Source organism: Mustela nivalis (assembly GCF_964662115.1).
Source record: "Mustela nivalis genome assembly, chromosome: 18".
Classification (NCBI taxonomy): domain Eukaryota; kingdom Metazoa; phylum Chordata; class Mammalia; order Carnivora; family Mustelidae; genus Mustela; species Mustela nivalis.
Genome location: NC_139037.1, coordinates 3,160,621 through 3,176,166, shown reverse-complemented (window position 1 = coordinate 3,176,166; position 15,546 = coordinate 3,160,621). Strand labels below are relative to the sequence as shown.

The window sequence follows — 15,546 nt, the reverse complement described above, 5'->3', positions numbered from 1 at the left end:
GTCCCACCATCGGAAAGCGACCCTCTAGAACCATCCTCTTATATGACGGGGACTGTGTGCTGGAGTCTGGCCCTTCGGTGTTCAAAGAACGACCCGAGCCGTTTCCGGAGGGACCGCGGCCCGGCCATCTGGGACGGAGAAACCGTGTCTGCAGAACAGGGTAGCTGGGCTTTGAACACTGAAGGGCAAAACCCAGAAGCTGTCCCGAGGCTCAGGCGACCGTGCGCTCACTCCACAGGGAGAACGTGCTTGGCGGTGCCTCTGACACACCCAGCGGGCCACCGGCGCTTCCGTCCCTCTAGGACTCTATAATAGACAATTGTTCCCGCTGTCAAGGTCAGGTCACTTCCAGGGCAATTCCAACCACTACGACTGAGAAGAGCTTCTCCTGGGAACGGACCCTCTGTTGAGACGCTGCTGCCTCCAGTCAGGTCTCCCTGTCCATCCCTCAAGAGCCGCGCTACGGGCCCGACGTCCCCCCCCAGCAGCTGGACTCCGGCCTCACACAACCGGACCGCTGGTCCCAGGCCTTTCTCTAGCTGATACGACCCGGAGAGCTCTGCGGTCCTACAGCTCGGGGCCCTGCGGGATCTTTGCCCCCGTCTCCCAGTCCCGAGCGGTTCGCCAGCACCAGCCTTGGCTCCTGCAGTCCCCGTGACTCCTTCATTCCCTGGGGTTCCTTGTGCTGCTCTCCTAGGGTCTCTCCCCTCACAGAGGCAGTTCGCGTGTCAGTGTTTGGGTCGGTTTTCCCTTTGCGTAACCCAAGGAGCCCGGAGCCCTGAGCCCTGCCAGTCGTCCTGCCACCAGCAAATGGGTTCTGAATCCAAATACAAAGGTGACATCTGGTGTGGTCTTGTCCGTTGCGGCTAGTTTCCCCAGCATTTCTCTCTCAGAGAAGGCAGCGTCGCCTTCCCGGGGTGAGGAACATCAGTGACCATCTGTTTCCACTGAAGGAGGCCAGTTGGTCGTGAACTTCCCCGTCTGGCCAGTTATGGTGCTGCTCGTGCTGGCGGCTGTACGTGAAGCAGCCAGGGAGTTCCCGCCTTTCCTCCTGACAAAAATCCGCTACACCCTGACCCCCAGCAGCCCAGGGACGAGAGGCGCCCCCAGTGTCAGTCTAAAGGGCACCCCTTCCTGCCACATATCCCCATGTGGTCAGTCAGACCCTTCCGGCCACGGGACTCGCTCCCTGCCCTCGGCCACGCCGGGTCTGGGGGGGTCCGTCTCTGGGGGCTCCCATGGCAAACCCAGTCGACGTCTGCCGCTCATCTGCCGTCCTGTGCGTGAACGAACTCTGGGGTGTCCAAATGTAGCCCAAGAGATCGGGATCAGAAAAGGGGAAAAAGCCCCGGGCCACCTCGCCACTCCCATGGTCTCTCTCAGAAAACACCCCTCGAGGTCACGGACTGTTCCCCCACAAGACACCTTGCAGGAGACCGCAGGCTCTGCCGGGAAAGTAACTCGTTTTGCCCAAGCTGCGTTCCTTCCCCCGCAAACGAACGCGGCTCCCACAGACAGAGCTGGGACGAGACCGTCTCAAGGACCAAGCACAAACCTGTTGCTTCCCAGCAACGTTATGAACCACTCCTTGTTTCATGACAGCTTTTCGTACATTCAGAAAGGATTCTAGAACTCCGAGATCACAGTACCTCAGTCGGGTCTCGCGCTCACACGGCGCCTGGTAAGCCTCCGGCCGGCAGGCGCACAGGCGCAAGCGACCAGCCTTCGCCACGGGCTGGGCCCTTCTCTAGAAGTCCTGGGACGGCGCGCCCTGAGCAGGCTGCAGGTTCGTGCGCAGTTTGTACATGTGATCGAGCGCTCGCGTGAGGAAAGCCCCACTCGTGTTGATCTCCATCAAGGTCAGGTTGTCCAGCTGAAACACAAGACAAGACCAACCAGGATGAGGGTCTGATTTGACAAAATGAACGATCTACGGGGACGCCTGGGTGGCCCAGTTAATTGGACAACTGCCTTCGGCTCAGGTCATGATCCCAGAGTCCCGGGATCGAGTCCCGCATCGGGCTCCCAGCTCCACGGGAAGTCTGCTTCTCCTTCTGACCTTCTCCTTGTTCATGTTCTGTCTCTCTCTCAAATAAATAAATAAATAATCTTAAAAAAAAAAAAGTACGATCTACGGAATAAAAGTGAGTAGCCGATGAATAACGGGGTTTTGGTTTTGGTTTAGTCACGTAGGCCGGGCACAGCTAGGAATCCCTCTGGCAGCGGTCCGAGCAGATGGGGTGCGGGGACCACTTGCTGGCTCCCACCGGCGGCCCCGGGCTTTGGGGGCACGCGGGAAGGGCCAGCGGCCACGGGAGGCCCTGCGCCCGCCTACCTTGGCATGTGCCTCCTGCTGCCTCACGAAGCTGTCGGCGGACACCCGCAGCTTGGCCATACGAGTGTCCCACACGTCCTTCACCAGGGTCCGGATCTCGTCTGCTTTGGGGATATTGTCCGAAGCGCTACAGAAGCAAGAGCAGGGCGACAGATCACTGGGGGGGCACTTGGTAAAGTAATGCGACAACCAGGGGGAAGTGGCCTGTGTGCTGGTGTCGGCAGGTCCCGCAGCAAAGGTGGAGCCCAGACTCGCAGCCCCAAGGTCAGGGGTCGTGGCCGCCTCCGGCTGAGCCAGCCAGGAGCCCTCCAAGTGGACAGGACTTTTGAAAACACAAGCAAAATGTGTGTTCCTTTGTTTTCAATTTTAAAATATAAAAATTTTAGCAGTTAAGCTTGGTGCCAAGAAAACTCAGCCATGGGGACGCCTGCGTGTCTCAATCGGTAGGACAGCTGTCTTCGGCGGGGGGACATGACCGAGCCCGGCGGTCCCAAGACCAAGCCCTGCACGGGGCTCCCTGCTCAGCAGGGAGTCGGCATCTCCCTCTCCCCCACACTTGTGCTCTCTTGCTAGGTCTGTGGCTATCTCGCTCTCTCAAATGAATAAAATCCTAAAAAAAAAAAAACTCCACCACGATCCACACCGCCGTCTGCGCTCACGTTAAGCGGCTCACGGCGGCCGCGACACCGACTTCAGAGGACAAGCACGGAGTCGGACATCCTCCTCCCAGGGTGACCGAGTGTTCTGTGCTGCAGAATCTCCATCTTGAAGGAACCTGCTCCAAGGGCTGGCTCGGAGGTCGCGACTGCCACTGCTCCCACGTCATTGACCCAAGGGCTTACCCCGCCCCCCCGGGGGAAGACGACAGCTCCATGCCAGGCTCTGTGCTCCGCATTCAGGGCATTTCTATCCTCCAGCGCACTCTGAAGGAAGCACCACATCACTCCGCAGAGGAAACACAAGTCCACTTACAGAAACCACAGGATAAACTGCAAATTAGTATAACCGAGCATCCCACCACCCAGTAAATTCTGGGTAAAAGTCTGAACAGGAGTCAGCGAAGGTCAGTGTGACAGCCGTCCTGTGGTGAGCTGCGTTTTGGATCCTTCTAGGCCATTCCTGTTTTTTGTTTTGTTTTGAAGGAGGCTCACACCCAGCGTGGAACCCAGTGTGGGGCTTGAACTCACAACCCGGAGGTCAAGACCTGAGCTGAAACCAAGAGTCAGACGCGCAGCGGACTGAGCCGTTCAGCGCCCCTTGTTGTGAGCCGTATTTTCAACTAAGCTTTGAAGGAAAAGACAAAACACAAGCTGAAAGCAGAAGCTAACACGGCCCATTGCCGGGCACGCTGGGAGAGCGGAAACGGCCTCTCTCCCTGCTGAAAACAGCGCGTGCTGAGCAGCAGGGAGTCCAGGGCTGCGAGCTACAGGACGGGTTAGACTTAGGAGCTATGTAGCGGGTTATACTTAGGATCCAACCATTTGGGTCTGATACTCTGAACAGCATGTTCAGGAACAAAGGACGGTCGATTTGTTAACGGACGTGCAGGACAAAGGCGAAAGTGGGTCCCTTGGCCAAACGAGCAAAAGGATCACAAAACCAAAGTTCCGACAGGAACTACACGCCTAAGATCCTGAACCCCCAAACTGAAAGTGAACAAGCCCCTCACCTCTGCCGCCATGTCTTCCCTTCCAAGTCCCGCTGCCACAGAAGGCTCTCCACTTCGTCAAACGACACGCCCCAGCCAGCCACCGTCCCCAGAACATGCAGCCTCAGAGCAACGGCCTCAACTTCCCAACGCCCTACCTGGCCTACATCAACCCCAACCGCTCCGCTTGCCCGAACGTGTGTGCCCGTCCACGCGTCCCCGCTTCTCCCCACAGCGTCGTCTTCTGCGGTGAATCCTCCGTCCTCCGAGCCTGGGATCCCTTCAATGACAGCGTCAGGCACTAGGGCCGCATCCCAGCATGGTCTAACAGCGGGGACTCACGGACTCTCACGCAGGCTTCGTGCCCAGCGTGGATGCTGACACGGGCTCAACTGCACAAGCCCGAGACCATGACTTGAGCCAAAAATCAAGAATCAGACACTTCACCGACTGAGCCGCCCAGGCGTGCCGGTCCATGCCCTTTAGAACTTGGGGGCGGGGGGGGGGGGGCGACTAGCGATTAGAAGATTACTGGTGACAAAAGGCGCAGGGGGCTACAGAGCTCCCAGGAGAACAGGCACCCTTAACCTGTGAAAAGCCAAAGGACGAACAGACAACAGACGGGCAAACTGGACAGAGGACACGGTGTATGAAAGCGCGGAGGACCCTGGTATGTGGAAGGGGAAGAGGCCGATGTGGGCCCAGAACCCAGAGCAGCAGGGGGAAGCCCACTGGAGCCACAGAGGAAGGCAGAGGGAGTCCGGCTAGGCAGAGCCCCGCATGCCGCCAAGAGGACCGTGGCCATGACCCTGCACAGGCTCCGAGGAACAGATGAGCCACGTGGCAGCCCCATCTTTAAAAGTCCACTCTGGGGCGCCTGGGTGGCTCAGTGGTTAAGCCGCTGCCTTCGGCTCAGGTCATGATCTCAGGGTCCTGGGATCGAGTCCCGCATCGGGCTCTCTGCTCAGCAGGGAGCCTGCTTCCTCCTCTTTCTCTCTCTCTGCCTGCCTCTCTGCCTACTTGTGATTTCTCTCTGTCAAATAAATAAATAAAATCTTTAAAAAAAAAATAAAATAAAATAAAAAATAAATAAATAAAAAAATAAAAAAAATAAAAGTCCACTCTGGCTGCAACGTGGAGGAGGAATCAAAGCCAGTGGGGAGGCCGAACTGAACACGGGGAAGCAGGACGCTGCTGCCCCGCACCTGCTGCCACCGTGGGCTGTCATCACGGCCAGGGCTCGGAGCAAGTGGGAGCCTCCGGCCTTTCCTGTGAAACACGTGCCAGAACTCACATGTGCATAGTGAAGACCGGAGGGTAAAGCCTCGCCCGTGAAACAGAGCTGCGGTTAAGAAGGTTAGAGAGGAGAACAGAGACTCACTAGTGTCCAAGGTCAAGCGACTGAGCGGCGAGAAATCCCCTCGGAGCAGGAGGGCTGAGAAGGGAAGGACAGATGGGAGAGCCCCGACAAAAGGGTGCGAGCGCGCGAGCGCCTCCTGCGGTACAGACCCAGGAGCTGGGGGTCGGGACAGCCCTCACCTTGGATCAGCATGGAACAGGAAGGAGAGACAGGGTCAGGGCTGAGTGTCAGCAGCTCTGCCTCGCACGCGGCTCTGCACTTACTGATTCAGCAGGAGCTTGGTCAGTTCCATGTAGTGTGGGCTGGGCATGGGGGTGAAGGTTTCTTCCTGTCGTTCATGCTCCCTGATCTTCTCCAACTTCTCTGAAATGGAGAAATGTACATATGTTACTATCACCATACCCAAATATTCGTTGAAGCTTTCCAGATTTACCAAGTGTCTATTACCTGCTGGATCAACTAACAAAAACAGAGAAAACTTTTTTTTTTACTTTTTTCTTTTTTAAGATTTTATTTATTGGACAGACAGAGATCCCAAGTAGGCAGAGAGGCAGGCAGAGAGAGAGGAGGAAGCAGGCTCCCCGCTGAGCAGAGAGCCCGAAGAGGCCCAGGACCCTGGGACCATGACCTGAGCCAAAGTCAGAGGCTTAACCCACTGAGCCACCCAGGCGCCCCCAGGAGAAAACACTTTTTTGGAATAACATATCACTCGATGATTCAGGGCCCATTTCCTCAAAAGTTTCTCTTATTGGGAGGGCGCCTGGGTGGCTCAGCTAGTGAGCTGTTTGCCTTCGGCTTGGGTCATGATCTCAGGGTCGTGGGATCAAATCCTGCTGAGCAGGGAGCCCGGTTCTCCCTCTCTGCCTGCCGCTCTGCCTGCTTGTGCTCTCTGTCCAATAAATAAATAAAATCTTTAAAAAAAAAAAAAAAGTTTTTCTTATAGAAGTTGGTAATTTCTTGTTGGCATTGGTGTGCCTGGGTGGCTCAGTAGGTTAAGCCTCTGCCTTCAGTTCAGCTCATGATCTCGGGGTCCTGGGATCGAGCCCCACATCGGGCTCTCTTCTCGGCAGGGAGCCTGCTTCCTCCTCTCTCTCTGCCTGCCTCTCTGCCTCCTTGGGATCTCTGTCTGTCCAATAAATAAATAAAATCTTAAAAAAAAAAATTCTAGTTGTGTTGCTGCTCTGGCCTGCAGGATATATTACTGGAGAAACTGTGTCGGAGTCAGAAGTTCTTTTCTAGGGGAAAGAGACAGCATTCTATCTTTGATACAAAAGGTGATGAAAGTAACCAGTGACTGGAGAAATTTACTTATACACCGGGGTGAACCCTTGTTCAGAGGGAAGCAAGAGGACATAAACCGCAGCCCCTCTAAGCCTGGGGGTGAGATGTGGATCACAGAGGGCCTGAGCCCAGCATCTAGAATCCTGCAGTGGAGTCCCAATTCCACCCAGCAGCGGGTCCCCTCTCTCCTTGTCTCACAGGTCTGAGAAAGTCCTGGATCTGGACTGGCCACTGAAGCTGAGGGACACACTCACTACTGTGCTGGGGGTGGTGGGAGCAGGCTTTCAGCGCTGGGCCCCTCCTCAGGGGCCCTTGGTGCCATGCCGAACCCAATCTACTGCCCTGCTCCATTCCCACTCCCGCTCTTACCTGATGCCCTTCTGAGAGCCTGCACACTCCTGCCAGCTGCCAGCACACCGCCCCTCCACACTTGTCCCCGTGCACAATGGACATCCCTCCGGGTGTGTTCTGGAACTCCTCTCCGAACAGCACAGAACACCACCCCAGTCTCCCACTCAAGCTGGTTGTGCCTCACTACTTAACCATCCCATCAGCTCCCTGCAACATCTTCCACCTGAAGAAAATCCTAGGGGCGCCTGGTTCAGTCGGTTGAGCCCCTGACTCTTGATTTCAGCTCAGGTCATGAGCTCAGGGGCCTAGAATCCAGCCCCGAGTCAGGATCCCCAATAAGCAGCGAATCGTCTTCTCTCCCTCTGCCCCTGCTTCATGTGCTCTCTCCTTTGCTCACTTGGTCTCTCAAATAAATAAAATCTTTAAAAAAATAAAAATAAATAAATATGGGCTCCTGGGTGAGTCAGTTGGCTAAGCACCTGTCTTCGGCTCAGGTCATGATCCCAGGGTCCTGCGATCCAGCCCCGCATCAGGCTCTCTGCTCAGTGGGCAGCCTGTTTCTCCCTCTCCCACTGCCCCTCCCCGCCAGCTCACGCTCACTCTGCTGTCTCCTTCCCAATAAACAAAATTTTTTTTAAAGATTTTATTCACTTACTTGACAGAGAGAGACCACAAGAGAGGGAACATAAGCAGGGAAAGTGGGAGAGGGAGAAGCAGGCTTCCCACTGAGCAGGAGCCTGATGTGGGGCTCGATCCCAGGACCCCAGGATCATGACCTGACCTGAAGGCAGATGCTCAACAACTGAGCCACTCAGGTGCCCCTCAATAAATAAAATCGTTAAAATAAATAAATAAATAAGGGACACCTGGGTGGCTCAGTCGGTTAAGCATCTGCGTTTGCCTCAAGTCATCATCCCAGGGTCCTGGTATCAAGTCCCACATGGTGGGGGGCCTTGCTCAGTGGGGAGCCTGCTGCTTCCCCTCCTTGTGTGCTGACAAATGAGTGAATAAAATCTTTAAAAAACCTGTTTAAATAAATATAAATAAATAAAACCTTACTAAGTAAAACATGTCAGAGAAAGACAAAGGTAATATGATTTTACTCATATGTGGAATTTAAGAAACAAAACAGAGGATCATAGGGGAAGGGAGAGTAAAGGAAGACGAAATCAGAGGGTGAGACAAACCGTTAAGAGACTCGTAGCTACAGGAAACAAACGGAGGGCTGCTGGAGAGGAGGTGGGCGTGGGGACAGGCGAACAGGGCGACCACGGGATGGATGAGCACCACAGGATGATGAACACCAACCTCTACCTCGGAAACTACCACTACACTATGTTAATTAACTGAGTTTAGATAAAAAATTTTTTAGATTTAAAAAATAAAAATTTTTTAAAGTTTTTTATTTGAGAGAGAAAGAGAGAACGAGAGAGAGAGAGAGAGAGAAAGTCTGAGAAGGGGGAGGGTCAGAGGGAGAAGCAGACTGCCTGCCAGCAGGGAGCCTGATGTGGGGCTCGATCCCAGGACTCCAGGACCATGACCCAAGCCGCAGGCAGCCGCTCAACCCACTGAGCCACCCAGGTGTCCCTAAAAAATAAAATCTTAAAAAAAAAAAAAACTCCCAACACCAGCTACCAAACCATCATTTTTTTAAGATTGTATTTATTTATTTGACAGAGACCCAGCGAGAGAGGGAACACAAGCAGGGCAAGTGGGAGAGGGAGACGCAGGCCTCGCGCTGAGCAGGGAGCTCAATGCAGGGCTCGATCCCAGGACCCCAGGACCATGACCCGAAGGCAGATGCTCAACGACGGCAGCCACCCAGGCGCCCCCAACCCATTTTTTTAAAAGTTAACTTCCTTTCGTCGACCACTCGCGTGGGTGCCTGTCCTCCCCCCGACCCATGCCGGTCAACGCCAGGGCCCACGACCTCTGCTCAGCCACGCCCAGTGGTTCCATCTCTCCTCAACCGTAACCATTCGTCCTTGACCTCAAAAAGATGACTCCTTCTCGGAGGATATCTATCACTTGATTTCTGGAACGCCACCCTGAGTCCTCACCTGGAATACCTCTGGGCAGTCCTGACCGCGTTCGGCACTGCGGTATAGAGCTCAGACCCTGCCCGCTTTACCGCCGAAACCCACATCCCACCCCATGTCCTCCCGCTTCAATTCAATACCATCAACGCACTCGTGAGGACTTCACACTTGCATATCCCCAAGTAAGCCCCTTCACCGACTTCCTGACCAAACACTCCGGCCCACGACCCTTCCACCCAGGTATCAGCTAGGCACCTCCGGGGTGACAGGGCCAAACCCCAGCTTCTGGTCCCTCCCCAGCCCTCATGCTCCTACAGCCTCCCCCGCCCAGGAGGCAGCAACTCTGTGTCTTTCCGCAGTTCGGGCCAGCAACCCTGCCCTCTTCAGTCTCCTCTCAGATCCCATGGTCCATCCTTCAGCAAATCCTGTGGATTCTCCCTTCAAAACACCCCGAGACGGGGCAGCTGGGTGGCTCAGTGGGTTAAAGCCTCTGCCTTCGGCTCCGATCATGATCCCAGGGTCCTTGGACCAAGCCCCGCATCGGGCTCTCTGCTCAGCAGGGAGCCTGCTTCCTCCTCTCTCTCTGCCTGCCTCTCTGCCTACCTGTGATCTCTGTCAAATAAATAAATAAAGTCTTAAAAAAAAAAATTAAAAAAACAAAAAACAAAACCACACCGAGACTCCAACCACGGGAGCCCTCCTCCAGCAGCCGCCACACTACTCGCCGCCTGGAAACTGCCCGCTGCCCTCTCCCCACACACACCTTCTCCACGCGGCTGGCAGGTTCCTTCCTAGCACCTAAGTCAGAGCATGAAACAGAGCCTGCGATGAATCCAGCAGACTGAGGTCACCCGCGCTGGCCAGATGTGCAACCGGGAGCTCTCCCCAGTCTCAGCGGGGTCAGAACAGCTCAAGAGCTCTGGAGGGCTGGGAGGCAGCCCTTACACAGCCAAGCACGGTCTGCCCTATGACCCTGCGTATTTATCCAAGAGAAGCAACAAGTGTCCACAAGCTGACCTAGACGGGAATGTTCCCAACAGCCTCACTAGCCACAGCCAGAAATGGGAAGCCGTCAAATAGCCGGCGGCCGAAGAACGGGTGACCCGGCGGGGGGAAGGGGGGGGCCGCAAGTGACACGGCGCTGGGCAGCAGAAGATTGTGTAGCGCTCCCTGTCGCCACAGGAATGATCCCAAAGCCAGTGCCAGCGCCGCTTCTGGGAGGCTCAGTGTTGAGCACCCGATTCTGATTTCAGCTCAGGTCATGCTCCCTGGGTCATGGGGGGTGGGGGGGGCTCCGTGCTCAGTGGGAGTCTGCCTGGAGATGCTCTCCATCTGCCCTTCCCCCACTCACAAGGGCGCACTCTCCCAAATCCACAAATCTCAAAAAAACAAATACAAAAACAAACCAGGGACGCCTGGGTGGCTCAGTCGGTTAAGTGTCTGCCTTCAGCTCCAGCCATGACCCCAGGGTCCTGGGATGGAGCCCCACGTTGGGCTCCCTTGCGCAGCGGGGTCTGCTCTCCCTCTCCCTGTCGCTCCCCCTGCTTGTGCTGTCAAATAAGTAAGATCCTTAAAAACAAAACAAAACTGCCCTCGGCTCAGGTCATGAGCCCAGGGTCCTGGGATCGAGCCCCACATCGGGCTCTCTGCTGAGCGGGGAGCCTGCTTCCCCCTCTCTCTCCCTGGCTCCTTGTGATCTGTCTCTGACAAATAAATAAATAAATCTTGAAACAAACAGACAAAAAAAAAAAAACAGAAGTCAAGAGACAAAAACAGATTTACTAGGGGACTCCATTCACAGGACCAGAGCAGGCAGAGCCACCCCCTCTCCCGGCATAGCAGAGGGCGGCAGGCTCTCGGCCACGCTCTACAGACCAGCCAGTGAGGCTTCAGCACTGCCCACGCAGTGTGACCCCGGCCGTGAGAAAGCTCGGGCTCGCTCTCCCCACTTTTCTGACTGGCCTGTGAGGAGACAGGCTCTCACCCCCATCACCTTCAGCGTGGACGGGCCAAAACGGCCAGAAGGAGATGTCGTGCGAAAAGCCAGACCTGGCGGGGCGCTCTGCCAGAGCCCCTCAGCAAAAGGATCGGGAGCTTCCCTTTGCCACAGACGCGCAAGGGCCACCGCCCACCCCTTTTCGGACCAGAAGGTGAAAATGCCCGGCGGTCCTTCTGAAACTGTATTTCAGGGCCTAGCTCATAGTGTCCCTGCTTTTTTTTTTCCTTAGAGATTTCATTTATTTAATAGAGAGCAAGAGAGAGAGATAAAAAGAGAGAAAGGGAGAGAAAGCACAGGTAGAGGGATCTGCAGGCAGGGGGAGAAGCAGGCTGCCCGCTGAGCAGGGAGCCCGATATAGGACTCGATCATAGGACCCCGAGATGATGACCTGGGTGAAGGCAGACGTTTAACCAACTCAGCCACCCAGGGGTCCCAAAATGACATTGCTTCCAGGGAAGAGGTACCCCCAACAGATTCCCAGTTGGGAGTGGATAATCAAAATCACTCAGAGGCTTTTCAAATGCTACATTCCCCCCGCCCCTTCCAAGTAAAATCAATGTTCCTTTGCTATAATGAGCCACTTTCGTCTCCGAGATAGGAAGATCGTGAAGGCTCAGGATAAAGTCTGTCTGCACTGCTGATACATTATTTTCTATTTTAAAGATCTAAGAGAGTCCTTGTGCACAGGAGTGGCGGGGAGAGGCAGAGTTAGAGGGAGCGGCAGACTCCCCAGTCAGCACTGAGTCTACCTTAGGGCTCCATCCCAGGACCGAGATCATGACCTAAGCCAAAGACAGACACTTAACCAACTGAGCTACCCAGGTACCCAGGTGCCCCCATCATTTTATTATTGATGCCTAATTAATGCACCATACCATTCACTCATTTAAGAATGTACAATTCAGGGGCGCCTGGGGGGCTCAGTCCTTAAGCATCCACCTTCCGCTGGGGTCATGATCCCCAGGTCCTGGGATCCAGCCCATCAGGCTCCCTGCTCGGCCAGAAGCCTGCTTCTCCCTCTCCCACTCCCCCTGCTTGTGTTCCCTCTCTCGCTGTGTCTCTGTCAAATAAATAAAATACTTTTTAAGAATAAATAAGTTGTACAATTCAGGGGTGCCTCAGAGGCACGGTCCATTAAGCATCCAACTCCTGGTGTCGACTCAGGTCATGATCTCAAGGTCATGGGACAGAGCCCTGCATCAGGCTCATTGCTGAGTCTCCGCTTTAGGTTCTCTGTCCTCCCAGCTCTTGCTCCCTCTAAAATAAATCAATCTTAAAAAAAAAGTACAATTCAATAGTTCTTAGTATATTCAGGGTTGTAAGTGATCTTCATGCCTTTTCTTTTTTTCCACTTAGCATGTGTCCTAAGTTGCTTCAACTGCAGCCCGAGCAGGACGTCATTTCTTCACATGGCTGAATACTATTCCCTTGTTTGGACGATGCCTTGCTTTCATGTGTTCTGTCCACTGTGGGAGACTCTGCTCCTTCACATGCTACACATGGGGCTCAAACTTACAACCCCGAGGTCACTCACGACCCTAAGGACCAGGGTTGTGTGCTGTCCTGAGGCAGACAGGCAGCCCAATATAATTATTTTTAAATGTTAAAAAAATATATGCTTCTTCAAAGTCCTACACTATTTTTAATTTTACTTTTATTTTAATTTTTAAGATGTTATTTATTTATTTGACCGAGAGAGAGAAAGCAAGACCAGGAGGCGGAGGGGGAGGGAGAAGCAGGCTCCCTACTGAGCAAGGACCCCCCCCCAACCTTGTGGGTTCAAACCCAGGACCCTGGGGTCATGACCTGAGCCAAAGGCAGATACTTAACCCACTGGGCCAGCCAGGAGCCCCACATGCACTTAATTTTATTTATTTTTTTATTTATTTTTTTCTAATTTTTATTTGGGGCACCTGGGTGGCTCAGGCGTCTGCCTTCGTCTCAGGTCATGATCCCAGGGTCCTAGGATTGAACCCCGCATGGGGCTCCCTGTCCCTCTGCCCCTCCTCCAGCTTGTGCTCTCTTGCTTGCTCCGTCTTTCAACTAAAATCTTAAAAAAAAAAGGTTTTTATTTGAGAGCGAGCGAGCACGCAAGAGCAGGAAGAAGGAAAGGCCGGCTCTCCGCAGCGCAGAGAGCCCAACGTGGGACTCCTCCCAGGCCCCGACCGTGAGCCCAGAGGGCAGACGCTTAACCCACCGAGCGGCCTAGGCGCCCCAATATTCCTGATTTTAAAGCAAGCTGGAATATCTTAAAACCAAAATCTGCGCGACATTTGGTGTGGACGCCTGAAGCCGACACGACATTCGTCACCGCGGTGCACAGACTAAGAGGCGATGCTCCAGCCGCCCCTGACCCCCAGCGGACCAGCGGCTGACCCCCCAACCCACCAGCGGCTGACCCCCAGCGGACCAGCGGCTGACCCCCAGCGGACCAGCGGCTGACCCCCAACCCACCAGCGGCTGACCCTCAGCGGACCAGCGGCTGACCCCCAGCCCACCAGCGGCTGACCCCCAGCGGACCAGCGGCTGACCCCCAGCCCACCAGCGGCTGACCCCCAGCGGACCAGCGGCTGACCCCCAGCCCACCAGCGGCTGACCCCCAGCGGACCAGCGGCTGACCCCCAGCGGACCAGCGGCTGACCCCCAGCGGACCAGCGGCTGACCCCCAGCGGACCAGCGGCTGACCCCCAGCCCACCAGCGGCTGACCCCCAGCGGACCAGCGGCTGACCCCCAGCCCACCAGCGGCTGACCCCCAGCGGACCAGCGGCTGACCCCCAGCCTACCAGCGGCTGACCCCCCAGCCGACCAGCGGCGGACGCGGGGCGCCAAAGGCCCGGCTCGCGCCCCCGGGGAGGCGGCCGCGCGCCCGCCCCAGCCGGGTCCTCACCCACGTCCATCCACTCGGGCGGCAGCAGCCGACACTTCTGCCTCTGCTTCAGGGTCATGGCCAGCCACAGCGGCACTCGCACCGGTAAGCCCGGGTGGAAGGGCCCCAGCTCCCCCTGCGGAACGGAAACCCAGGCCGGGTGAGACCGCACGCGACCACACGCCCACCGGGGGCAGGCGCCGCGCCAGCTGGACCCGACGGAAAACACAGTCCGGCGGCGGGCGCAGGCCCCGGGAGGCCGCCGCGAGCCCGCGCTCCCGACCCGAGCCGCCTCCCCGCACACCCGGCCGGCCCACCTGGGCCCGGTTTCCCGCCCCGAGAACCCGGGGACGCGGCCACCGGGTCCGCCCCGCGTCCGCCCCCGCGGCGTCGCCGCCCCCGGCTCGCGCCCCGCCCCCACCCCGTGCTCCGCGGCCGCTCTGACCCCCCGGAGCCCCCCCCGGGGTCGCCCCCAGCCCCCCCGCGCCCGCTCTGCCCCCCCCCGTCAGGGACTCCCCCCGGGTCAGAGGTCGGCGGGTCAGAGGCCGGGCGGGGGTCCGCGGACGCCCCGCACCCCACGACCGCCTCCCCGCGCGCGGCGGCCCGAGGCAAATGTCCGGGCCTGCCCTCACCCCGATGAGGTAGATCTTGTCTAGGCTGAAGTTGGGGATGACGGTGACCAGCTCCTTCTCGGCCAGAAACTCCACCTCCGCCGCGTCCATGCCGGCCACAGCGACCCGCCCGGGACCCGTCGCCGCCGGCCGCCCCCCACTAGCCGCGGCGTGAGGGTCGGCACCGCCGCCGCAGCTTTCCCGCCAACGTGCCGGCCCGCCCCCCGCCCGGCGGAAGAAGCCTATAGCAACAGGCCGGCGCCTAGGCCAGCCAATAGCAACGCGACGCTCTCCCCGTGGCGGCGGGAGGCGGGGACCATGGCCTCTTCTAGCGCACGGATTGGCGAACGTCAACGAGGCCGAGCAGACCACGCCCCATAGCGTCGGCGCTCCGTCCTCCTCAGGACAGGCCCGGCCCCGCCCCTCCCGCGGCCCGGCCCCGCCCCCGCCGCGCTCCTCTCGTGGGCGGGGCACCGCGCGGTGCACCTGGCGCTGTCCGCGGGGCTGGCCCTGTCTCCACCCTTGCGTGCCCCTTACCCCGTCCCGGGCGCCTCCACGGAGTCAGGCTGGGGGTGCAGTCCGGGGCACGTGGGCACTGGGTCCTGCACCGGGCCACGAGTCAATGCATTCATGCTTAGGTCAGGGCCGCGGAGGCCTTGCTTGCCTTCACCTGGCCATCTTCTGCGCCTCCCTACACCCGGCTGGAGTCTGTAAAGGGACCCCCCGCCCCACGCACACCGTCCGATTCAAACCCCGAGAGTGTGGTTTGGTCGGCCCCGCAGCTGGCTCGGGAAGGGGCAGGTTGGCAGGGCTGCCGCGCCAGCTGATGGGTTCTCTGTCTGCCCCGCCACTCGGGGGGGCTCACGCCCTCTCCTGGGTCGGAGCGGGCTGTGAGCGTTGACATGCACACGGCCGGATGGCTCAGGGGGTTAAGCCTCTACCTTGGAGTCAGGTCATCATCTCAGGGTCCTGGGATCGAGTCCCACAGCGTCAGGCCCCTGCTCAGCGCCGAGCCTGCTTCTCCCTCTGCCCTGCCACCCGCTTGTGCTTGCTCT

The 15,546-nt window shown here is 57.3% G+C and overlaps 1 protein-coding gene across 1 annotated transcript; it reads right to left on the bottom strand.

The window, feature by feature from the left end:
* Positions 1–1,562: 1,562 nt before the first annotated feature.
* Positions 1,563–14,710, bottom strand: GINS2 (GINS complex subunit 2). The gene is made up of 5 exons (XM_082711645.1): positions 14,513–14,710; positions 13,902–14,016; positions 5,607–5,706; positions 2,336–2,462; positions 1,563–1,873 (listed from the first exon to the last, which is right to left on the bottom strand). The coding sequence occupies exons 1-5, from the start codon at positions 14,600–14,602 to the stop codon at positions 1,748–1,750; spliced, it is 558 nt and encodes a 185-aa protein (XP_082567771.1). The 5' UTR covers positions 14,603–14,710; the 3' UTR covers positions 1,563–1,747.
* Between the last annotated feature and the right edge of the window lie 836 nt (positions 14,711–15,546).